This window comes from Camelus ferus, chromosome 4 (genome assembly GCF_009834535.1).
Source record: "Camelus ferus isolate YT-003-E chromosome 4, BCGSAC_Cfer_1.0, whole genome shotgun sequence".
Taxonomy (NCBI): Eukaryota; Metazoa; Chordata; class Mammalia; order Artiodactyla; family Camelidae; genus Camelus; species Camelus ferus.
Window position 1 is genome coordinate 13,134,983 of NC_045699.1, and position 25,906 is coordinate 13,160,888.

At 45.2% G+C, this 25,906-nt stretch overlaps 1 protein-coding gene across 8 annotated transcripts in view; it reads left to right on the top strand.

The window, feature by feature from the left end:
• Positions 1-25,906, top strand: part of MOB3B (MOB kinase activator 3B) — a 201,850-nt gene that overhangs the window by 154,304 nt on the left and 21,640 nt on the right. For 4 of the 8 annotated variants that reach the window (XM_006189900.3, XM_032479109.1, XM_032479110.1 and 1 more), the window contains exon 4: positions 19,332-20,769. The exons of the other annotated variants lie outside the window; for them this stretch is intronic. In XM_006189900.3, coding sequence (XP_006189962.2) covers positions 19,332-19,361 — 30 coding nt within the window. In that variant the 3' untranslated portion in view covers positions 19,362-20,769. Of the gene's footprint in view, positions 1-19,331; positions 20,770-25,906 lie in introns of those variants that run through there. 8 annotated transcript variants of the gene reach the window in all.

Below are 25,906 nucleotides of genomic sequence, written 5' to 3' on the forward strand. Positions count from 1 at the left end.
CAATATTCTATTAATACCCTGTCCCACCATGCCTGGCTGACAGATGTGCTCACAGTTGTCCCCACACTGCCTCAATGAGGCATTGCCATTTCGCTCTTTGGGCCTCTGTCATGGTCCACTTCTCTTTGTGAGACCACTTCTCTCCCAGTTTGCAGAAGAAGAGCAGATGAAACTCAAAACCATCTGCTCAGTGTTTCTCCCTAGGTCTCCTGTTGGAATCTCCATCTCAGGGAGCTGCTCAGTTCCTCAGGAGTGCTCGTAAATAACACATCATAATTACGTGTTCCTGTGTCTGCATTTTTGGAAACTGCTGCAGAATGTCAATCACAGCTGGGATGAATTCATCTTCCTGAGCATCTGTATCAAGTGTGAATAGTCCGTGTGGCTTGATGCCCACTTATAAGCCTGCCAGATTTGCTCTGCTGTGTGTGGTCTAGACTAGTTCAAATTTCCCGGCAGATAAGGGTAGATTATTTGTCAAATGAGTAATAGCTTGGAATTTGAGTGCAGGAAGGTTTTACTTATTGAAATCTAGCAATATATCTTCTCTCACCACTCACCAGTGTCAGCACAATAAAAGCGTGAGGATAAGGTTATAGGCATCCTTATCCTAGGGACGTGCTTGATCACCGTGTGGTCTTAGGGATACCTCTTACTATGAAATAATTTTACAGATAAGGGTCAGTCAGCTAAGCCACCAACAGCGGCAGTTAGACCATAATGTAGTACTAGAACTTAGTACTAATCAGTCTGAGTTTCATGATGTTAGTGCCGACAGATTCCTACTATGTTGTGAATCTGAGTGTAACTGGACCAGTCATTTAAAATAAAGGCATACAGGTAGATCTGGATGAAGAAAGAAAGATGCCAACTACTCCAAAAGGGAATTTCCTGAAGTTCCCTGAATGGGCCATGTCCTCTCACCTCCAGGACATAAGTACCTGCAAAGCCCTTGGCCTCCATGTCTCCTGGTCCTGCTCATCCTACAAGTCTCGGCTGAATTTCTCCTTCCTCAGAGACAATGCTCCTCCACTCTCTACTGTGTTGGGTCCCTGCCCACTGCTCCCAGAGCTCCCCAACTCCAAAGAAGCAACCACCAGAGAAGCCATAGTATCTTTAAGGACTAGTGTCACAAGTGACAAACCACCCCTTCCACCATTTTCCATTTGTCCAGCCCACATTGAAGGGGAGGGGAATTAAGCTCTCTCTCTCTTCAGAAAAGAAGGATAGCTAAGAATCTTTGGACATATTTTTAAACAGCCATAGGGACCAACATTTTTTTAACTGGTGGTGCTGGTCTTGGGCCCTTGCATTGAGTTCCGTTTCTTCTCTCATTTCCCACATCCCACATCCCAGACTGCTCAGATCCGCAGTCTCCCCAACATGTTCTTCCTCTGGAAATCACCTGCCTCTGTGAAAATGCCCATGACCTCAGCGTGGTCACTTCCTCCACACCCTCCTGGCCAAGCTCCTTGAAGAGGGCCATCTAGCCAATGGTCTTTACTTTCTCACTTCCCTTTCGGTTCATTCCAGAAACCTGCTCTTTCTCCAGAAGTAGAACATTGAAACCCTGGCTCACTTACTTTTGAAACAGGGAAGAAACAATGAATCATATAATTCACTGATCATTCATGTTGTGGATAACTCTTAAAAATGTTGTGCTGAGTAAAAGAAACCAGACATAGAACATACATACTGTTTCATCCCACTTACATCAAATTCTAGAACAGCCTAAACCACTCCACAGTATCAGAAAGCTGTTCAGTGGTTGCCTGGGCCAAGGGGGGGGGGGGGGGGGCGGTCAGGGATTGACTGCAGAGGAGTAAAGAGGGAACCTTCTCAGAGGTGATAGAAATATTCCATATCTTTTTTTTATTATTTAGTTTTTTGCCCTGAAGTATAGTTGATTTACAGTGTTGTGTTAGTTTCTGGTGTACAGCATAGTGATTCAATTATACACATTCTTTTTCATTATAGATACTGAATGAAGTTCCCTATGCTATATAGTAGGACCTTATTGTTTATCTATTTTATATACAGTAGTTTGTATCTGCTTATCCCAAACTCCTAATCTATGCCTTCTCCACCCCTTTCCCCTTTGGTAACCGTAAGTGTGTTTTCTGTGTCTATGATTCTTTCTGTTTTATACATTTATTTGTATCAAGAAATGTTCCCTATCTTTATTGTGGTGGTTACCTGGGAGCATGTATTTATGAAAACTCTTCAAACTGTGTATTTAAATAGAAGCATTTTCTTAAAAACCAAACACACCTCCATAAACTTTGTCTTTAAAATATGCTTGGTAAAGGCATCCGACATATTTTGAAAACAATTTCATTATTCACAGGAGCAGTGTTTTCACAGGCCTTCTCTGAAAACTTTTGTCTTCTTGCTGCATGGGTGGTTGAGACAAACTGAAAGGAAAAGTAGCAACTTATCTCTGCATTTTCAGTTGATTGTGATAACAGAAGTAATTCATGTCCCAGAGATAGGAGGCTCTCCCTCCCCTCTGGCAATCAGTTATGAATGGTTGTAAACCATTCTGCTGTACAACACCTGGGGAGATTTCCGAAAGTGTCTCAGTTCTCCAGCCCCACCCCAGACCTGGTAAATCACAGTCTCCAAGGGTAGGGCCCAAGCCAAGCAGAGCTCTCCAGATGGCTGTTGTGTGACAGCGTGGGTGAGCGCCAGTGACTGGAGTTTGGTGTGTCTCCAGTTTTTTTCAGCACAAGAACATCTGGGAGCTTGTGGTAGATATAAATGCATGGGTTCTGCTACTGGAATTCTGATTCTTTGATTCTGGGATGGGTGGGGCTTACGAATTTGTATTTCTAACAAGCTCCCAGGTAATTCTGATGCAAGTAGTCCAGGTGTCACACTTTGAAACTAATATTATATGTTTCCAAATTTCTGGACAGAACTGGAGTTCAACAAGATGCCTGGACTGAAAAGTGGCTCCTTCATCTTGATTTTTTAGATGGTGTCTAGCCCTACTACTTTGGTTTGCGTAACACATGCTTGCTTCTCTCCACTCCCTCCTTTCCCCCACAATCAACCCTACACCCAGTTCCCTGTCTAGATCATAATGGTGTTTTTGTCACCCTGGCAGCAGTCATCCCCCTACTCTAGAAGCCCATCCCCCTAGACGGCCCCTCTCCAGCATGGCCCCTCACCCGTGTCAGAGCCCCATCACACAAACCTCAGTGCTGCTGGGCTCCTGTGCTCCAGGCAAGTGGCTTGGTGCTGGGCCAGCCCTGGTCCTTGACATGAACCCTTTTCTGCATAGAGATATGAATGGTCTTAATTTTCCCACTGCTAGAATGAGAGGGTTCAGTCCAGATCAGTGGTCCTTAGCAGCAGGTCTTGTGAAAATGCTGGGGGAAGAAACCAGGGCCCAATCCTGGACCTCCCCTCCTCTTCAACTAGAGCTGCCATCTTTCTGTCATTAATGGCTTTGATGTAAGACTGCATTTAGAAGAAATGAGTTCTGCTGCTAAAATAATTTGTAAACCCAAATGAGTTCTGCTGCTAAAATAATTTGTAAACCCACTGGATTGGGGATGGCTTAGATTTCCTTCCAGTTCTGGCTCATTATGGATCCAGAATGACATAGACTGTCACTGTGTTTCCTTTTACTTGATTTATTTATAATTTGGGGGGGAGGTAATTAGGTTTATGTATATAAATACATATAATATATATAAATATATATTAAAAATGTATAAATATATAAAATACATAAATATATTAAATATATAAAGATATATAAGTATATGAATATGTAAATATGTAAAATATATAAATATCTATTAAAATTATATTAAATATATAAGTATATATAAATATATTTTTAATGGAAATACTGGGGATTGAACCCAGGACCTTGTGCGTGCTTAGCATGCACTCTACCACTGAGCTACACACTCCCCCTCATTCATTTCTAATCATATAATTATTTTAAAGCTGATTTATGGTAGCAATTTTTGTCTGTGTCTTACAAAAGTGTTTCAGCATAGAAGAAAGCTGTACATGGCCTGTGATAATACACACCTTTTAAATTTGGTATGTTCAGCCTCTGAGGATATAATAAAAGGGAACTATTTTGAGTAAAGCTATGGACCAAGTGCTGTAAGGAATATGTTCATTGAATCTGCACACAGTTCTGTGAGATAAACACTGTCTTTATCTCCACTTGAGAGAGGAGGAAAGTCGGACAGGGAGGTGACGTGACTTGTCCACACCGGAGTTGAACATTTGCAGTCAGACAGTCAGACACAGCCTCTGCTGAGGAAATCCATCTGAGGTGGATTGCAGCTCGGGGACTCACTAACTCCCATGGGTTCTGATGACCTGCAGCATCTGCACGATTCGCAAGGTTCTATCTCTCTCTCAACAGCATCCGACTGTGAGGCCACGGTCACATCACATCAGTTCATGCATTGCTGAATGACTCCAATGAGATGACCTGGCTGGTGCCGGGTGCTGGGTCAGCCAGAGAGACACGCCCCTTGCCTCAGGATGTTTAATGTCTGTAGCTCAGAAGACTCAAGTCAGGGAGGGTATAGCCCAGTGGTAGAGCATGTGCTTAGCATGCACGAGGTCCTGGGTTCAATCCTCAGTACCTCCATGAAATAAACAAACAAACAAACCTAATTATCACACCCCCCTCCAAAAAAAGAAGACCCAAACCCAAAGCTCACAGAGGCCAGGCAGGTGACAAACATGAGTTAGCAAGCAGGCAGTGGCAAAAAACCAGCAGTGGGAGCAGCCAATGTGCAACATCAGCTGATGGTTCCTGTGGGGAAGCAGAGAGCCAGGGTTTCCAAATTAGAACAAATTGGAACTCCACCATTTTCAGTAAACACACAGGATTTTGTACAGTGGCGACTGATTAGAACAGTTCTTGTATTTTATTTATTTTTAAGTCGCCGGGCCTAACGCACTCTTTGTAGGAGTACGGTTTGCCTAGGGGCCATCGTTCAGCTCAGCACCTTGCCTTACGGAGAGCTAGAGTTCTCCCTTATCTTGAAAGCCCAGCACATCCAAATGTAGGAAGTGAAGCATTGGTGAATGTGTGTGTTTTGGGGGGGGAGTACAGGGTTTGTCTGAGCCGACAAGACCATTTGATGGGGTGGATGTCCGCATCCCACCAAGCTGCTCCAAGCTCCATGACCGTCGCCGGTCTGCGGTGACTGCGTTGCTGCAGGCTCTAAGGACACTGAGCACATCTGTTCCTTTGTCACTGGCTTCACTTGACATGACCAATGTCGTCGCCTGTTGGCATTTAGACTGTCGACCCCGTCGCTGCCAGGCCCGGGCCGTAAGCACTGTTGTTAGTGTATGTACTTGCTCCAGACAGTAGAGCCTTAGAAACCCCTGCTCTGCTCGGGGATGGGCAGAAAGTCCCACAGTACTTACAGCACACACTCAAGGGATTTTATCTTACTAATCTTTGAAAAACATTGGCAAGTGGACAGGAGTCAAGCACAACATTTGCCCACATCTAACATAGGCTGGTTTTCGTTTTATGGCCTCATGATTGAAGAGGAAGACTTTTTATTAAGGTTGGCACTCTGCTCATACCTAAATTCCGTTTTTATTATAAGGTTTCTATTGTGGTTTGCTCTTTTTTGGAGCTCACTCTCTCCCTGGCGGTTACAATAGCCTTTGTACATACAGAGGAATTTTACTAGGTATTCACTGGGTGTGATTTTTTCCTTTGGTATCACTGATGACAGATGTTACAGTTTAAGAGGTTCCCAGACATAGTTGCTCTTTACTTGGTTTCTGGTGCTGGTGCAAGGGTGCTTGGTATTTTGCATTAGTAGATGGAGATTATTCTACATACAAAAACTCATGTAAACATTTTTATTTTGGATATTGAAAGCAATAACAGAGGGAATTTAATTAGACAGAAATGTTTTCTTAAAAGCACACCCACGCACCAGTGCACACATGCACAAGTTCCCAAGCACACAAGCAAACACACACTAATGACCATTTTTTCCTCATAGAGCCTCAACTCTTTCAAAACCCCTTCCCCCAGGGATTTTTTGTTCTTCATTTTGTTAATGGAATTATATATAAAAATCTTCTTCCTTGAAGTTTTTGAAATTGCATTTTCCAAAACTGATACCTCTGGGGTCTTTTTTTGTCATTTGTTTAGTTTTATTTTAAATCATGGTAAAATACACATGATAGAAAGTTTACCACCTTAACTATGTTTAAGTGTACAGTTCACTGGAATTACGTCCACCCGTGTTGTTGTGCAACCATCACCACCATCCAGACCGCTTCATCTGGATACGTACAGTTTTTAATTTGGGTTTTATTTTATTTTTTTCACATATAAGCCAGGTCTCTAGGATGTGCAGTTGAGGCCAGAAAAGGGAACACACAGTCTGCAAAGGAAGAAGACATCTGCTTTCATTTCCCTTCACCTGAAGCAGTGCTGCCACCACCTCTCAGTACATGGGATGATGTCCCTCTTCTACTGAGATCAGTACACAATGTGACAATAGCACATAATGAACGCTATTGCTCAAAAGCCTAAAATTGCAGCTTCATAATAAAATATCACAGAGCCCTAACAAGTGAACATGGCTTTAGTCCTATAAAGCACATTCCCTTTATGTAAAGTTCATGTTGTCTTCGTAGTTCATTAATTGGGAATCTGAGAATAAGGAAAAAGGGCCTTGCCTCTTCCCATATGAAAGCCGTCAGACTTTAGTTATCAGAGAGGCAAGCACGTGCAAAGGTTACTCTATTCTTATTTCACATGTGTTTTCTTTCTAATGTAGCATCACCCATCTCCCAAGATAGGGAAAATATTGGACTTTTTATGGCCAGGTCGATTTTGGAAAGGCAGCTGGAGGACCCATTTATAACCACATGGGCTTTAAATCCAGGGAGTCCCACTGCTCGAAGTACCTGTAGGGTGCAGAGCAGTGCTAGCAGACTTTTTTTGAAAAGGTCCAGATATTGAACATTTGGGTTTGTGGGCTATAAATGGTCTCTGTCACAATTACTCACCTTCACCGTTGACCTAGGAAAGTGGCCCTAAACAAGGCATAAACACAAGGTGTGACTGGGTTCCAATTTCACCTTTATTTATGGAGTTGAAATTTAAATGTCATACAATGTTCACACATAGGGATATAGTATTCTTTTAATTATTCCAACTGCTTCAAAATGTAAAAATCATTCTGAGTTTATGGGCTGTACCAGACAGGTATGGACTGGACTTGGGCTGAGAGCTAGTTTCCAGGTCTCTGAAGTAGAGGGAAAACAGGATTCCAAGGCCCGTGGACAAGATGCAAATGAAGGGCCTGGTTCAAATCCTCGCTCTGCGCAGTGCTAACCATGTAACCTTGCGCAAGTCGCTAACGTCTCCAAGTTTCAGTTTCTCCAGAGGGGAAGCCCAATGACCACCCCCTAGGGATGAAAGTCAGTTACAAAGTAGGGCACAAAACGCGGATCAGCTCCAAAGGCTCTGAGGAGGCTAAATTTCTCTCTCCGGGAGCTGGAGAACACATTTCAGTTGGCAGTAGTAACTCCTAGCAATAGGTCTTCTTTCTTTTTCTTTTTCTTTCTCTCTCTTTTTTTTTTTTTTTTTAGATTTGTTTTTGTTTTTGTTTTTTGAGGGGAGGAGGTAATTAGGCTTATTTATTTATTTATTCTTGGAGGAGGTACTGGAGATTGAACCCAGGACGTCGTGCATGCTAAGCATGCAGTCTACCTACTTGAGCTATGCCCTCCCCCGGTCTTATTTCATTAAACGAAAATTCAATCTGTTTCGTGTCTATTTACCCCATCAACATAATACTTCCTATCAAAGGAATGAGATTGCTCAGAAACTACAAACTTCCTAAATTACAGGCTGGCTGAGGAAGAAAAATCTCCGTATGTTTTCATTAAACATACAATGGGGTTCTTATTAAGGGATGGTAGGTTCCGTCCTGTGGTAAAGTCAGCTAGATTGATCTGCTTCTATGGAATCCTTTGTTTTCCCCGGGGGGTAGGTGAATTCTTCCTCCGGGAGCCCAGGTTCTTGAAGTCCAGGGCACACCCAGAATGACGCATCATGCTGCTTCAGGGTTTTTTTTTTAATGTCATCCAGAGCTGGACGCATTAAGCTTCTCTGGAGATAAATCAGAGTCTTTGCCTGCAGCCTAACCCAGACTGGAAGGGCTTTCTCACCGTGGGCCTTTTCCTCCCCAACCCTACCCACCATGGAAGGGCCAAGGAACAGAAGCAAATGGGGGAGAATTCCTTATTTGCCCTCAAAGAGCTGGGCAAGCTGACAGGTGGGCCCTGGGCCACGCTGAAATCTGTTCCGTCCCTCTGAGGCCATGGATGCATCGTCACCCTTGGCTCATCCCCAAACAGTGGGCTTAAGGAGCATCTACCAGAAACCAGTCTGGCTGTGCCAACAAATGCAGAGTGTGGGAGGCAGGGAGGTAGACCCCAGGCCAGGCTGTGGAGGACGTGGGCAGAGATGGGAAGGTGCAGGGAGTTGCAGAGGACCACCAGAGAGGACGGTACTGTGCTTCATTGGGTTATAGGGAGCATCGCTGTGAGCAGACATCAGGCTGGATCCACGCACTGTGACAGTCAGGAGCTAACAGTGTGCCAGCAAGAAGATGGGGGGCAAGGTGGGGGCACTGTCGATAGAGCTGCAGAGCAAGTCAGGACGTTAAAACCCTGTGGGGTCTGGTGAGGAGCTCTTGAGAAACTGTAGTGATGATGAAACGTTTCGATTCATGCTGTGGCTTTCGTGAGGTGGCACACTGTGGTCCACAACCCATCTCCTGGGGTTAAAGGAGAGCACTTCAAAAATGTGCAGCTCTGCCTGTGCAAGAACCAGTGTAAATCAAGAGACTGAATGTGTTTACATAAAGTGACATTTTTAATGTTTGCAGGGTTGGGGGAAAGAAGAGCAGTTTGACTCTCAGATGAGTATGAATAAATATTCTCTGTGGGTGGGAGGTCTGTGTGTTTATCTATCCATGCATACGTGTATATGTACTTGGCATGCATGTACTTGCACACATTCACACACACGTGCACATACACCATGAAGACTGCCCTCCGTGGCAGTGATACGGGCTGCTGTTTAGGAACAGAATTAATCAAATAAATAATGTTCTTTCCTGTGCTGGGAGGTCTGGCCTGCCGTGTTTCTATTTTTATTTCTTTTGGCTTATTTGCCACCCACATTCCTAAAAGAATGCAGAAAGAACACTTTGAATTCCTGTGTGATGGTTGGATCCAGTGTATACTTAAAGTTGGCAGAATTGTTTTTAAATGTTTGTATTCTGGCTGCCCTGCCTGCCTTACAGACTCCAGACTTGAGATGCTAGCAAGGAAAGTCAGCTGTGGACTTCCCCTGGGTGGCTCCACTGGTCACGCCCGTGTCTCCCTCCCCCGCCCACCCCACTCTCAGGGCTGACTTTGTACTGCCACCAGCTCAAGGATTCAGCCGAAAGCACATGCAGAGATCTGCTCTGCACGAGGCCTTGGGCTGCAGGGGTCTGGTTAGGGAGACAAGTTTTCAAGTTTCAACCTTGGCTACCCTAATAACTACATGACTTTGACCAAGGTCCTTAACCCCAGTTCTGTGACCTGTAAAATGATGTTAATATGCTCACCCCGTAAGACGGCTGTAATCAGTAATGAATGAAGTGATGAGCGTTCATCATTGAGCACAGTGCTTGATACACAGATGGGCAGGAAGTGCAGACACAACTCTGTTAGCAACACAGTGCACTTTTGTTGATATATTAAGGCTCAGACAGCACTGCGCCATTCTGCTCCCTCCATCCTTTGTGACCTTTATGACCTAGCACTACTTATCTATATGGATAAAGCCTTGTTCCAAAAATCATTTAAGGTGGTAAGTGTCAGTCCCCCCACTGGAGTTCTTTCTCCAATTCCTGTTAAAGAGACACCACTACTTTAAGAGAAATAGTTTTTTTTTTTTTTCCTAATGTGCCAGCCCCATGCTTGGTTCTCACCCAAGGCACCTGCTCTTCCTTCCCTGGCCCTGCGGAACAGAAGCTTCCTGCCCAGACGCCCCACCCACAGGACCACTGGGCAGGGGCAGCATCCTCAGGACTTCGAAGGCCCTGAGGGCCAGAAGAGGTGTGCTGAGCAGGGGAAGGGGCAACAGAGAGTCTGCAGGGCCAGGTCGCAGTGCTCCCAACCTTCTGCAGGTCTCAGGAACCAGCTCTGAGTGGTCCAGTTCACCCAAGGAGACAACTGGGCTCGCACTCCTACGGAACATACCAAGGGGTGCTGCTGTGGGTGGAGGCTGACTCATGCTCACTGGTTCGGCCCTGCCCTGTGGGCGGAAGGAGGGAGCCTTAAAAAATCCTGCCCCGAGGCCCCACCCATGAAGTTACCTGGAGTGGGAGGTGCCCTTCCCCTGGAATCGCCAAGGCCCTGGGATAAAGGTCACTGTTACTCTGATACATGCAGCTTTATGGTTTCTCAAAAGTGAAAGGAGGAACCCCTCTGCTGGGGAGAGGTGGCCTCAGCTGCGTGGCTGGGGTCGTGAGATGCAGGGCCATCCTGCGCCCCAGGCAGCCGGAACTGCCCCCCACCCCCACCCCCTTGATTCCACCTTCTGAAGACCACTTTTGCCACAGGGAATGGGGCGGGAGGATGGGGAGAGTGGCTGGGGATGTTTGGGGTTTGCTCGTTTGTTTTTCTTTTCTTCTCTTCGCTCTTGTTCCAGGGACTTCCCTGCAGCAAGCAGCCTGATATTTTATTTTTCTGGGCTCCCCCTTGAAGAGAAACACTGCCCATCAGTGCCAAGGGAGACGCCCTTTCTCTCCTTCCTCACCCCTGGAGTCCTGGTCCCTTTCCCCGAACGCTCTGGCTTCTTTCTGGATGTCTTGTAACCCTCACAGACACAGAAGCAGGGTGTGAAAGGATGAATGGGTGTGTTCTCAGCAGGTTGAGGAAACTGAGTTCTCGGTGCAGAAACAAACAGAAGCAAGATGTGTGCAAGTCTGGAGAGAGGCGGGCGGCAGGTCCTGAAACCCTGCGGTCCCTTGAACTTGCTAGGACTTGATCTGGTAGGAGATGGAGTTTTGCTTTTACACTTTTTTGAATCTTCAGAAGCACCTTTCCAGCCGGTGCTGGTTATGATACCAGCACGGATTAGAGAGTGTAGACCTTTAACCTTGGCTCCACATTGGAATCCCAAGGCCATGGGGTATCACGGGCCATTCTGAGTCCTCCAAACTGGATGATTTGGAGACCTCGACAGCCGACAGCCGATTTTGGTCCTCATAATCAAATGCCTAGCACAATACCACTTCCTCCTTTGAAACTACCTCCCCTCATTCCTGAAGTTCTTTTGACAGCACCGTGGCCCTGCTTCTCACAGTGTCAGGATACTGGAGAATCCTCGCTGAGCCCTGGTTCCAGTCCATCCATGTTGCCCTGCGCGGTCAGCTGACCATCACAGCATCCTTGCTGATGCCGGCTCACATTTCTTTTAGTTCTCAGCCTCCGCGCTCCTCCAGGAAAACTGCTGGTTCCAAAGGGACTTTGCTTTTGCTTCTCTTGAGTTAGGTCTCGAGATAAGGAAAACACTTGCTTGACCTCCGGGGTAGAAACATGGCCGGAGGGAAATGGGTTTTGGCCAGAGCTGAGGACCCTGAGGGGGAAGTGGACTAGGGGTGGTTCTGGTGAAATCTTAGCACACACAACAGCACAGTTGGGATGGGGTGAGGGGTGGGGGGTGAAGACCCATGAGAGAAATGGAATTTTCGAGATGGTTAAAATTTTCAGTCCACCTACTTTTTAGGGGAGGGGAAAATAGCCAAGAGCAGAAGAAACAAATGGATAATATGGATACAACTGGGAGGTTTTAGAGTCTTTAAGAAATGGAATTTGTAGGATAAAAGGCACTGCAGGAAGTCATCTTTCTGACCTGGCCACAGCCCCGGGGGAGCGTAACCCTGCCATCGGGAATGGAAGTCTTCTCAGTTACAGGATTTCCCTGTTATTCACGCCCTGTCCCCCAGCCCAGCCAGAAATGCTGTCCCTTGTATTTCATGCTGCAGTTCAAACCCACCTGCCCAAATCTGTCTTTATCTGAGAGGAGGCTGGGGGCTGACGAGAGGTGAGATGTAGCCAAGTCCAGCTTGGGGTCTGGCACTGGGGGGGCGGGCCCGGAACTGGGGGGCGGGCCCGGAACTGGGCGGGGCAGGGCTGTGCTGCTGATTGGTCACAAGGAAGCACTTGTGAAAAGGAGCCCCACCCCCGGACGGCCTCTTCCGATGGACCCGCGGATTTTTACTTTCCTCTTTTCAGCAACCACCACCTTAATTAACATAGTGCCTTTAGAGTGTGTTGTTGAGGCTCCGTTATTGGAGAAGGGAAGTGTGTGTGTGTATACCTCTGCTCTGTTAGCTGAGATACAATTTACTTCCCTCTTAGGGCCAAATCTAACGTTTTGTTGTGTACTTCAACCCACCATGTTTGAAGCCATTGGGGTTTTCATGGTGGCTGATGAGGGGAGGGGCCCACTTACACAAAGGTCATGTTCACAAAGCTTTCCGCACAGTGTTCATACTACACCCACAGTCCTTTCATCTCTTTGTGTCCTGTTCTTCCTCAATCCTTGCTTTATTTCCAGTATTTCTTCCTCCCATTTTCTTCTTCTTGTATCTCAGAATTAGCAGAAAGCTGACGAATTAAAAACAAGAAATAGGCTTTCACACGCTGTTGCTGTAGCACTCCTATTCCTAACAGATAAGTTAAAACACTAGAAAAATAAAGAGCCTCACCCCTTTTCTTCTTCCCCCCAGTGGAGTAATGGAAATAGTATGTTTTGTTTGTTGACCTGTTTTTGTTTTTGAGTCCCTCAAAGCTGGGTTCAAGTCCTTATTCTTCCACTTGCTAGCGATGTGAACTTGGCCAAGTGATGTCTGTTCTCTGAGCCTCCATTTCCTCATCTGTAAATTAGAAAAAGCAATGCCTACTTCGCAGAGTTTTAAGAAAGCAATATGCAAATAAATATATGTCTGCCATATCAGGTACTCAGTGCATCCTTCCCTCCACCTCTCATTTTACTGAGTCTCTTAACACCTAAGAATTATCCTTCTTCATTGGATTTTAGACTAGGGAACAAATAATTTTAAAGCACCTGGTAGAAGCCAGGTTTTGTGCACTGGGGTCCAAAGAGAAACCAGATATGGGTCATCTCTTCAGGAGCAACCTCGTGCTGGCACCAGGAAAGAACTAAACAATCAGAGAACACGAGAGGGGCTGTGGGCACCACGGGAAACCAGAAAAGAAGACTTCTTAGGGCCAAGATGGGGAGAGTAGGAGAAGGCGTCCCTGAGGAAGTGACCCTGATGGGAACCTTGAAGGTGCTGGGAGAAAGGTGTTTTGAGAAGAGAGGAGCAAAAGAAAGCATATATATGGGAATTGCTATGGGTTCAACAGGAGAGAAAGAGAGTTGGGGAGTGACAGGGTGTGAAGCTGAGTGGTTGAGGCGTTCAGATCAAGAAAAAAGCATTGGCTGCTAGAGTTGGGACTTTGTTTGACAGCTGTGGAGAGCCATGTAAGTTTCAGGTTTAGGTTAAGGAGAGCTAATAAGGCAAGAGGGATTTTGCCTGAAGCACACTGAGGCAACTCTAAGAAATCCTTGTTTCCACAAGTTGCCTTTCTCAAATCAACATCAAGTGTAGAGCGTCCACAGGCCAGGAGTCCTAGCTCTGCCATTTATCAGCGATGCCACCTTAGGTGAGTCGCCCACTCCCTCCCATCTCTGAAATGAAGGTGTTGAACTGGGTCATAGCCAATTGTCCTCCCAGCTTTAACAGTAGTCTGTGATTCTCTGATTCTGTCACTGCTTTTTGGAGCTTGTTTTATAATTTTTATAGTTCACTTATTAAAATTGTTATGTGCACATGATGACTGATGCCTGGTAGACATAACATTTTTTTTCTCTATTCCATGTCAAAATTAAGTTAGTAAAATGTGTGTTGGTCTGGTGTACTAAGCTCAGAGTCAGTTGATTTCTTTATAGTCTTGGCCAGGTCAGAAATTATTTGTGTGACCTGGAATAAGTCATTCAGACTTCCCTGCCCTCCGTGGCCATTTCTGAAAATGACTATATCGAGAGGTAAGAGTAAGATCTGACTCTTAGAGTCCGTGCAAGTTTGTTCAGTGCGTATAAGGAAAAACTTCCTGCAAAGGCTAGCAAAAATCTCTAGTTTGAAAGTGTTTAGATCAGAAGTGGCTGAGTTTCTTACACAAAAGATATGTCGAATTCATCCACCACCACCATTCTCCAGAAAGACTAGGCAAAACTCTTTTTTTAACTTCATTTCTAAAACTGGATATGATTTCAGTTTGAAGATTTGGTCTACTTCTCTTTGGATCTTTTAAATGGCTGGCGTTTATGTTCTTTAGGAAAAATTACATGTGTATTAAAAATATCTAAAAGTCCGGAAAATGTGTAAGAGGGAGATATCAGAAATAGAAAGCATATTATTTTATTTACCTAGAGGTAAAATCATCATGCTGGACCCATACTTTATATTTTTTCCCAAAATAATTGGACCAAACCATACACACTCTTACATGACTTGACCAAAGTATCCCTCATCATTCATTAATAGACAACATAGGTTTAAGGGTCTGCTCAGATTCAGGCAAAATGAAAGGCTGAATCCCAGTGCTGGCAGGAAGCCATGTGTGTGAGTGTGTGCCGAGTGCTGGGGGAACCCAAGAGGGAGCTCATTAACCCTTTCTGGGAACTGACAGTTAGATCTTGAAGGATGTCACAATTTGCCGGGCATAGAAGGGCAGAAAGCATTTCCCAGGTGGAAGAAACAGCCCGTGAGAAGCTACTAGATACCTTGATAGACCATGGATGCTGGAGTCTGGAGGAGTCTCGTGTGCCTGGCAGGTGTGGTGAGTGGGCCAGGGTTCACCAGGAGGTGAGCAGCAGGGTGGGTGTGCCCAGTTAGGAGCGGCTTTGTTTGCCAGGCCGCAGAGCGTGGAATTTGTACTGCTGACAGTCGGGAACCAGGGACTTGACAGAGTCAGTTACTGGCTTACATTAAAGCAGTGGCACTGAGTGAGCACAACCAAAGCCTGGCTTTACTCTTAAGGATGGATTTTTAAAACTCCAAGTGCTTGAAAAATCTTCATATACAAACCAAATGCTTTGTGAACATTTCTCAGAAAATGTGCCTCACTTCTGCAGAATCTTCTTAAACACCTGTTAGAGTTCTTCAGTGGCCTTAACACGGTGGGTTCGGAAACTACTGCCATGGCAAATTTATCCCTGAAGAGCAACCTGGGTAGGAGTTATTTAGGCCACTCCCCGTGCTGGGAAGGAATGTGTTTGGGCCTCTGATGATGAGGAAAGCTGTAGAACCCAATATTGGCTGGTTTTTTTGGTTTAGGTCTTTCCCTCAGAATCGGGTATTTTTTAAACTGGCTCATTGGCGCCACCCGGTGGGAAATTGCTAGAATACAGCTGTGAAGGCCTGTAGGCTTTTGAGGGGCGGATCCAACTTCCTCAAGTTTCGGATGTATTTCAACCCTTCTTTCCCTGTAAGAATGTTAAGAGGCCTCCCCTAAACAGTTTTTCTCTTGCATTTGAGACTTCACAGCGTGGTGAGGAAAGCACTGGTCCTGGCTTTTCACAGACTAACTCAGTGGCTTTGTTCAAATATTCTCAAACTTTCCCTCTTTCGCTTTCTTTAAAAACAACAAAAAACCTCTTCCATACTTCTAGTATTCATAGTCTTTTAGTGGCATAATTGTTTTAGTGTTTACCCATTGCACTTGTAATTCAAAGTGGCATCAGTCTGGGTAAAGGAAAAATATCTCTTACATTTTGAAAATTCAGGAATGATTGCAACCGTCTATAATTAATATATGTTAATTAATATAAGTCAGTATCATCCAAATGCATATTCATAAGACTGTCTCAAAGGCTTTAAATCATGGTCATGTGTAGTGGAAAGAGCTGGACTTTGCACTCAGAAAAACCTGAGTTTAAATCTCACTCTGCCACTTTCTTTTTCTTTTTTTTTTAATTGTAGTTCATTTACAATGTTGTATGAGTTTCATTAGTTTCAGGTGCACAACAAGGTAATTCAGTTATGTGTATATATATATATTCATTTTCAGATTCCCCTGATTATAGGTTGTCACAAGATATTGAACATATTCCCTGTGCTGTACAGGAGGTCCTTGTTGCTTATCTAGTTTATACATAGTACTGTGTATACTTCTTCCACTTTCTGTGTGACTTTGATAAGTTATTCTCTGTCTCTGGCCTGTTTCCTCATCAGTCCAATGAGGACGACAAATCTGACTTCACAGGGTCAGGCTAAGGGTTACATGAAGTAATATATGTAGAGACATGAGGGACACGGGGACTGAGGGACAGCAGACCTTTGTTTGATGGAAGCAGCTGTTATCGTTAAGACTCTGAGGCTGACGCAGGCACCTGCTGGTTCACCTGGAGCACATCACTTCTGCTCTGAGGCCCGGATTCCTCTTCTGTCAAACAGAGATCACAGTTCTTCCCTCAGAGTTTTACAGAGGCAATGATATAACCACCCAAAGCTCCTGCACCTCATAGTTAACTTAGTGCTAGTTTAACAAGTGCTAGTTCCTTTCTTTGTGTAATTCTGACCCATTGCAAGTTTCAGAATTAGTTAGGAAGCCAAAATTGTGTTCATCCCGTGATCTCACCTTCACTCTTTGTTTCCCAAACACACACACACACACACACACACACACACACACACACACACACACACACACACACACACACACTTTGCATTCCCACCTTATTTTTCCTGTCTCAGTCACCAAAAGTTAACCAAAAACACAAGAACCTTTGGATGCTTAACAGAGGAACAGCAGATTCCTTTTAAGATTGTCTTCATGTTTCCACCCCGACACGAGGGCCCTGGATCCTTATGTGAACCATTGTGAAACATTTACCTGTCCGTGTTTGAACCATTTACCAGTCTCCCCCCGCCCCGCCGCCGTCCCCATCCTGCCCCGGCCCCTCTGCTCCCGCCACAGCAGCACCAGACTCCCAGTGGGCTCCTCCTCAGCCGTGCACCCCTCCAGCTGCAGCCCCTCCTCCCTGTCCCCATTCCTCCACCCTCACCCATCAGACCCCCCTCCTCTAAGTTGTGGAGTCCATCTCAGTGGGCACCTTCTCAGAGAAGTCCTCTCAAGTCTCTTTCCTCCCAGCGCCCAGTGGCTGCTGCCATGTTTGTGCTTCCGAAGAGTCAAGAATGAATGAATTGGGTCTCTGTATCTCTCAATACTTCCAACCTTCCCAGTCACCTCAAGCAGGCATCACTGGTCCATTTCACAGATGAGGACACTGGGGACCCGTTCATCGCTTGACTAGACAAACATTTATCAGTCGTCCCTTGCCAGGCACTGGGAACACAGCAGCAGACATCAGACACAGCCCCCTTCTCCATGGATCCTACGGGATCTTACAAGGGATGAATCCAGGAGGTGGGAGTGAAGCAGATAACAGACGATTCCAGTTGTGAAGATGGGTGCCACGGGAGGGTGGAAGAGGAGATGACGCCCAGCTTTGGCGGTTCCGGAAGGCATCCCTAGGTAGGAACCCCTTTGGAGAAGACCCGAAGTCTCAGGGAGGCCGCACAGGGAGGTAGTGAGGGCAGAGTGGGATCTGAATGTGAGTGGGTTTGGTTCTACTGGGCCTTAGGACTTGTCCTGCTCTAAATATTTGCATTGACATCATCGTATTCTAGTGTGTAATCTACATCTCTGTCTCCCTAATGGACTGCAGCCCCTTGAGAGCAGCATATCCGAGGCACCTGGTACCTGGTACAAGCCCAGATTCTGCTCTGTAGAGTTGGTTATTTCTGGGGTTTTCTTTGTTTGTTTTGTTTTTTTAACAGAGGCACTGAGGATTGAACCCAGGACCTTGCACATGCTAAGCATGCACTCAACCACTGAGCTCTACCCTCCCCTCCATAGATGGTTATTTCTTTAACCAACATATCGATGTAGTTTTCTCATAGAGCCTTTGAGCACCTGGCACTCTGTTGGCAAGCTCCTCTGACTCAGACGTTTCCTATTTTATGGGGGGCTGGGGGGTGACCCAGGGTCAGCGCGCAGGAGGCATAGCAGCTGGTGTTAGCTCTGCAGCAGATGGAACTCAGAAGCAGCTCATTCGTCTAATTAAAACGACATGAAACGTGTCCTCCCGCGTGGTGTAGGGCTCCTTCCCAGCCTGCGGCCCAGGCCATTTTGGGGATGAAAGAGGAGCTGCTGCTTTGTGCTAGGCACCGTGCTAAGGGTGGGGGACGCAAAATGGACCCCGCGCTGTGACTTAGGGTTTCTTTTTCCTGCTACTTAGGAGCTCGCAGTGCAGTAGGGCCAAAAGACATGCCCAGAGTCCATGCACACACAAGGACGTGCACACCGGCTCCTGGTGTGCAAGACTCCAGGTGGGCACAGGTGGAGGGAGTGGCTGATCCACAGTGGGCGGGGCGGGAGTGTAGGAAGACCTCTCAGGCAGGTCCAAGTCCTCTTGCTTAAGTTGAGAGAATGAACGGCAATGAGCCATGGGCAAGGGTCTCGCCTGTACAGAGGCCCAGAGAAAGAGAACAGATGGCGCATTTGCAATCTATGAATGCCCACAAGAGCCAGGCCGATGGTGTAGATGGTGAAAGGCCAGCTGGTTGCGGTTGCCTATCAGACACAAATGGGATATTCTCTATTTCCTTTAAGAAATGTCGTCCCTCCCACTTTTCTTGACTTGTACCCACTGAAATTGTCCTTCATTCTTCCATCTTTGATTGAAACTTAAGTAAGAGAAATTCTGCTCTACTCTAAGAAAAACAACAGCTTAAATCCAATGATCATGTCAATCAGTAAGTGATACTTGGCTCCCGCTGGGAAGACAGCTGGGCATGGTGAGGACTGGGGCAAACTGGAAAGTGTCTTCTCCATCTGAAGAGGACAACCTTTCTCAACTCCAGCTGCCCACTGGCTCCAGATCTTGCAATTTTTCAGAAAAAGAGAGCAACCTGGATTTTTGTCAGTTAGCTAAGTTTTTTAAACAGTGCTTTGCTTAAAAAACAAAAAACAGAAACAAACAAAAACAAAAACACAAACTGCAGACCAGACGGATCACATCTGTATGCTGAGCCTTATTCATGGGCCATGCTTGCAGTCTCTTGTTTAAAGGCTCCAGAGGTTGCCAGGGTATTTTCAGAATCCTTCAACAAGTCATTGCTTTGCTTATAGTTACTCCTAACCATCCTTCTCCCCCTGCTTTCCAGAAAGAGATGACGAGCAGGATGTGTCACTAACGCCCCATCTTACCCTTCGGAAGAAAGAGGAAAGCTGTTTCCTCCTGGAGTCCTGGGCGGGCAGGAGGGAGACTTCCCTGGCTGAAAAGATGCACCGACTTCCAGGAGCAGGCGAGCTGGAGACCAGCGGTGACTCCCAAGAGATGTTCCCACTCACTTCATGTGCTCTTAACCCTCTGAGTGCTGCTAGCCACGACCTGTGGACCTGGCTGGGAGGGGGACGGCCCCCTTCCTTCTGTCTCCGATCGGATCCTCCCGGAGGAAGGAAGCCTCTGCACTTAAGTGTGTGTCGCAGTTCTGCCTGTGACCTAATGCCTAAGCTTTACTGGAATTCAGGTTTTGAGACTGAGATACCTAATTGTACTTTTCCACTTACCTGTCTTGTCGGCCAGCCGCCTTTTCTGTCACGTGTTTTCTTAGTCCCCAGTGAATTTTGGAACTCTGGGTGCACAGCCAGCTTTTCTCTAATGAGCCTTCCTGTCCGGTCCCTGCAGGCTCCGGTCCTGATGCTGTGGTCTTGCTCAGAGGCCCGCGGCCCGCCCGGCAGCATCAGTGCAATTTCTCCCATAGGCAGTTTTCCCAGCGGATGGCTTGTCTCTGCCCCGAACAAGGTCTGCACTACACTTTCCCTGCAGGGAAGAGACTGGTCCGTAGTCAAAGGCTAACGAGTTACCAGTTCACCCTGAACAGAATGTGTTTTTTGATAACCACACCATTCCTTGTTGCTTCCATTCAAGACAGTTTTCCCTGTTTCCCAGAAGAGAGCAATAAAAGAAGTTATAAATGACCAAGAGTGATCTGCAGAAGTCCTGAGTCAGATTAATGCAGCATTTGTTCTTAATTAAAGGGTGTGGTGGCTGTCTCTACACAATACTGAAATTTCAACGGAAAAAACCAAAAACCAAAAAACCAAAAGTACAATGGGTAATTGGTGCGTGCAGCCCAGATGCCTGACCCATTGCCTGGTAATCTTCCCAGCCAGCCCTCTGAGCTTCTAGATCCAGCCGAAGTTTTCCTTCTCTTCCTCCACTCACTCCCTTCCTCTGCCTTATGATGTTATGACACAGAGCTACTTTCTGCCTGGATGATGCTTGTGCCACGGTTGCCAAGGTAACAGTGGAGCTGGAGCCATCTTCCTTCTTCCATCCTCCCCCGTGTCCCTGTCCCAGCAGACAGCATCATTCTGTGCTACACCCTGCCTTTTGAAAGCTAAGTGACTTTTAGCTGAAGAAATGTGGCCTTCTCTGATTCATTCGCAAAACTGTGGTGATCCTGAGAGCCTGGGACGAGGGGGTAATGACACTTCCCGCGATGGTTTGAATTGGACAAAATAGCAGTTGGTGGAGGGGTGTAGATAAGATTGTGTTAGTGCATCTTAATGTGATCCTGATTAAAGAATAACTAAACAGCTCCTGTGTCGTTTTATTACACGTCACGTGTTACAGCCATTTGTGGCTGCCAGGAGAGCCTAGGAAGGCATGAAATCTTTCTTTGTCCAAACGGAGGAAGGGCTGGCTGTCTGGGCACGGTGGTGTTCTGCGTTGACCTTACCCAGCAAACCAACCCGCACTCCGTATCCCGTCCAAGTTGTCTCCCGGAATCCAAACGCTGCTGCTACCTCTCTCCACCTCATTGTGCTCTGATCAACGACCAATATGCCTTTTTTGTTTGTTTGTTTGCTTCCTTAGTATCTTTGAGAGGATAAGATAGGCAAAGATTTTTTGCTACTTCATTTTTGGCTGAAAGAATATCTTTCTGTCCTAAGGATGCCTGAGAACAGAGACACAGGATCCCCTCTTCCCGACCTCTGCTGTATGCAATGCGTGCCACGTGGAGTGTTGGTCAGTGGGACCGAGAAGTGGCAGCTTGGAGCCCAGGCCCTAGGAGGAACTCTGAAGCTTTGCACCGTGGGAAACTGTCAGAGTTTTGCATTAAAAAGTGGACAAGGTTCCTGCCTTTTAGTAATGCCTAATTAAGTAGGATGGTGGACTCTGAAAACTTTGGTGATGAATTCTTTTTAAGGTTATTTGCTATTAACTGTTTGTGCCTATGAAATTTCCATTCAGTTAAAAAATCCAGGTATTTTTGGAACTTCTTGGAACAATTTCCTCCTGAATATATTGTTCACTGCACTAGTCAGTCCTCCCAGCATGAGTGCTGGCAAACCTCTTATTTTTTAATTACAGAGTGTTCGTCTTCCTGCGGAACTTTGTTTGGCAAATTCTAAAGAAAATCATCAGAGGCAATTTTTTTTTTTTTAATCTCTTTGGCCTAACTACATCCTAAGGACATCTCCTAGCCAGTGGAGATCTGGGCTCCTGGCAGCCCCTCAGGGCATCTCCTGCTGTCTGGGTCTGAGATTGACACGTTGTTCCTCCCTCCTAACCTGGCTCGTTCTCCCTCATTTCCCACTGTTTCACTTTTTTTGTTGTTGAATAATACATGTATGCATGAATTTTTCTTTTTAATTTTGAGAAATGTCAAAGTGGAAACTTCAAAAAGGAAAGATTATAATGAACATCCGTATACCCTTAGTTGTCATTCTGTTTAGTGGGTGAGCCTTCTTCTCTAATGTGTGTGTGTGGCGTGCATATGTGTGTGTGGTCTCTGTGTCTGCGTGCACATGTATGGGGGTCTTTCATGACACTGACACTACGAAAGAGTTCACGCCGGTTTGTTTGTAGAATGTGCCCACAATCAGGAATTTTTTTCTGATTGTTTCCCCATTATTAGATTCAGGTTAAACGTTTTTATTAAGAATACTACATAAGTGATGTTGTTTCTTTCCTTTTGCATCACATCCAGAAGCATGCAATGCCCAGTAGTTCCTTTTTATTATAGATACTAAGCTTGATCAGTGGGTTCAGGCATTATCTGCCTGATCCAGTCATTACAAAGTTCCATGATTCATTAGAAAGCTCTGAAATTCAGTATGCATACATTTTATAGAGTGTGCGACTGTGTATATGTGTTTCCTTTTTTTTTTTTTTTGGAATCTTTAACTTCACATTTAATGAACACACAGCATTTTAACAGGTTCTATGCAGAAATGGTTCTAATATTGATTTGCCTGTCACCTTATCTTTTTAAAAAGGGTTGGAGTGCGGAGATACAGAGGCTAGGTTAACCTGGCCCCAGTGCTCATATATGTGCTTTCCTTTCTTAATATTCTCAAAGAGCTCCAGGGTTTCCCAAAGATTACAGCCTTTGCAGTTAGATGACATAGCAATGACAAAAAATCCATCTCTTCCCATTTAACAGAGGGAAGGGGAAGCAAGAAGTTTACCTCTGCAGCTAACACGCGAGTCTGCTGGCTAATGAGAATTTGTGTGGCCCCTATAGCCAGAGCCAAAATATATATCTTTTTTTTTCTACATCCTCAGTGACCTCCCATTCAGACTGATGGCTTATTTTACTAAAAAAACTTCACTCTGTGCATCTATACTCCTCTTGAGTTCTCTGAACATTTTGGCCATCATTACTTTAAACTCTTTCTCAGATAAATTACCTATCTCCTCATCACTTATTTCTTCTCTTGGGATTTTATCTCGTGCCTTGGCCTGGGAGATATTCCTTTGCCGCCTCACGTCATCTATCTTTCTATGTGTTGTGGACTCCTTCCACAGGCTTTGGGATTATTGTTTTCTTATTTCTAGTATCTGCCCCTGGTGGATGAGGCTGGAACTAGAGGTTTATGCAGGTTTCCAGGCAGGAGGGGCAGGTGCCTGCCCACTGCTGCGTGAAGCTTGGTCCTGGACCTCTGGTGAGGAGGGCTGTGTCTAGAGGCCTTTGTGGCTTAGGGAGTCTGATGATGGGTGTGGCTGTGTTCCCACCCTGTATGTTGTTTGGTCTGAGACTTCCCTACAGGCTGTTGGCTGGGGCTAGGTCTTTGTGCTAATGATCCAATCAAGATGTCAGCCTCCAGGAAAGCTCATGTAGATTAACACTCCCGGAATGTCCACCACCAGCTTTTATGTCCCCTGGGTGAGCCACAGCCATCCCTCACGTCCCCAGGAGACCCTCCAAATCCAGCAGGCAGATATGGCCCAGGTTCCAATGAAATCATTGCCTCTGCCCTTGGACCTGATGCACATGTTTCTGTGTACGCTTCCCAAGCAAATGGAGCCTCTGTTTCCCCCAGTCCTGTGAGGCTCCCAGAGCCAAGCTGCTCTGGCCTTCAAAACCAGATGTCCTGGGGTCTCCTTCTCTTCCCAATGCCAGAACCTAGGCTGGGGAGCCTGATGTGGGGCTCAGAGCTCTCACTCCTGTGGGAGAGCCTCTGCGACTTAAGTATTCTTCAGCTTGTGGGTCACCCACCTGGGGGGTATGGGGCCCACCCAGTGGGTATGGGTCCCAGTTATATCGCGAGCATGCCCCTCCTACCGTCCTGCTGTGGTTCTCTCTTTATGTTTCCAGTTGCAGAAGATCTTTTTTGCTAGGTTCCAGTCTTTTTTTGATGGTTGTTTAGCATTCAGTTGTGGTTTCGTTGTAGTTGCAAGGAGAGGCAAGCTCATGATCCTACCACTCCGCCATCTTGACCGGAACTCCCCAGACCAATGGTTTATTTTAGACAGCACGTATTTGCATTGAAGGTGATTGCCCAAGGGCACAGAAGTTGATTTGGTTGTGGGTGGGAGGAATCTCAGCTATTACACTGGGTCAGGGCCCTCCCAGGGACCATAGTATATATGCAGATACAAAGTGTGTGTGTAGTATTACAATTTCCTGGGGATAGGGGGATGATTCGGCTCTTTAGGAGGGTGATAATGAAAAGAAAAAAAAGGTTGAGGAATACTCATCTAGAGTCAGTTTCTGCTTCTGAGATTGAGATTGTTGATTTTTTCTTCCTGGGGTGTTTTCTCATTTCTGAGGGCCAGGATAAATGGAGACAGCTTTGAGAGATTTCTTAATCCATTCCCTCTACCCTCCCAACCTGTATCGTTAACATTCCAGATGAAAAACTGATTCTCCTCTCAAAGATTTTCAGGCACAGAAATTCCACTTCATCCTCTTGTACAACCCACAGACCAGTTTACATCGGAAATCCTTTCATTCAACTTGAGCCAAGCTATCTTTGATTTTCAGCTCACCTTGTCTAGTGTCCCAAGTTAACAAAGATCCAGGGATGATATAGGATGAGTAAGAACATACGAAATGATAGCTTTATTTGCACATTAAATATTTGAAGACTGTTACCAACTGTCCTTCAGTCTTCTTTCCCTGTCATCTCCCATTGGCAGAATTCTCTTGGAAGTCTTGTTGCCCCACTGTGAACATTTCTATACTTCAACCTGAAACCTTCCCAAGGCTCTCCATGGCACTGTGCATTATGGCTGCAACCAGCAGTGAACGTATAAGAAACGACTGCATGCTTTATCCAAACTGTATTGTGTCCTTATCAACTGCTGACGTGATTTTATACATTTATAAATTTCCTTTTTTGTTATATTTGCCCACAGTAAATCCTCCTCTATATTCTCTTCTGCCATTTTGGTTTAGGTTTATCTTCTTGAGCTTCCTTCCTACCTTTAGCATTCTTCCTAAGATTACACTGTGTTGTTTTGTCTTAATCACCTCGTCAATTGGCAAAGCATTAGGGGACTTGGATAGGGTTCCTGTCGTCTTTTTGTGGTGATTATACCAATTCAGCATTCAGGTCATTGATGGAAGCACATCCCTTCCTATGGTCTCTAACCTTTCATCACTTCCACATCCCGTGGGTATCACACTGTGAGAAAAAGAAGTATCATAGAAACAGTACAGCCATGTTTTCAAGAAATGTGTACAAAGGCAAAATTACTAAAAGGAGTCTGATGTGTCACTTGGATAATACCGTTGTCTTTTGTGCTTTGATCATTTTGGTTCTCGAGGAAATAGGCGATTCTCTCCTAGAATTAGCCAAACAAAGCGTGTTTTGGAAATAATGGGGTTTTTTTTCCTGCTTTAAAAAATATATCCACAAAAAAACTTTTATAATAGGCTATTTCCCTCTGGCAGTTATTAATTCTGGGGAAGAAGTTTTCAATGAATAAATAAGGATTTTTGTAACTTTTAGAGGGAAGAGTCCATTTCTAATCTGACAGGTAAGCTGTTTTACTAGCTTTTAGTGTTCTAATTTCAGAGTTTTTCAGTGTCTTTTCTAATTGCATCAGAAAAAAGATTTAGCATAATTTTAGTTTTGTGTGTGATTGAATAAAGGGTTTGGTTACAAAAACAGGCTAACAATGAAAAACAATTAGAAATGTAAGATAAGACTAAAGGATATTTATGAAATCAGTTCTGTGTGAGCTTAGGAACTCAAATGTCACAAATAAAAGACACATAACCATCATCTAGTCTGTCTTTTTTGTGTGTTTGGTATATTTCTTTAACAAATATATTCTTTATCTTGCCATGATCCTGGAACTGGTAAACGAAAAGAAAGGTTAATTCTAAAAAAAAAAAAAAAAACAAAACAAAAAACAAAAACAAAAAAAAACTAATACAAAATTTATTTTAGAACACATACACATATTTGTATTTTAGCAGAAGTGTCTTTATTCTAT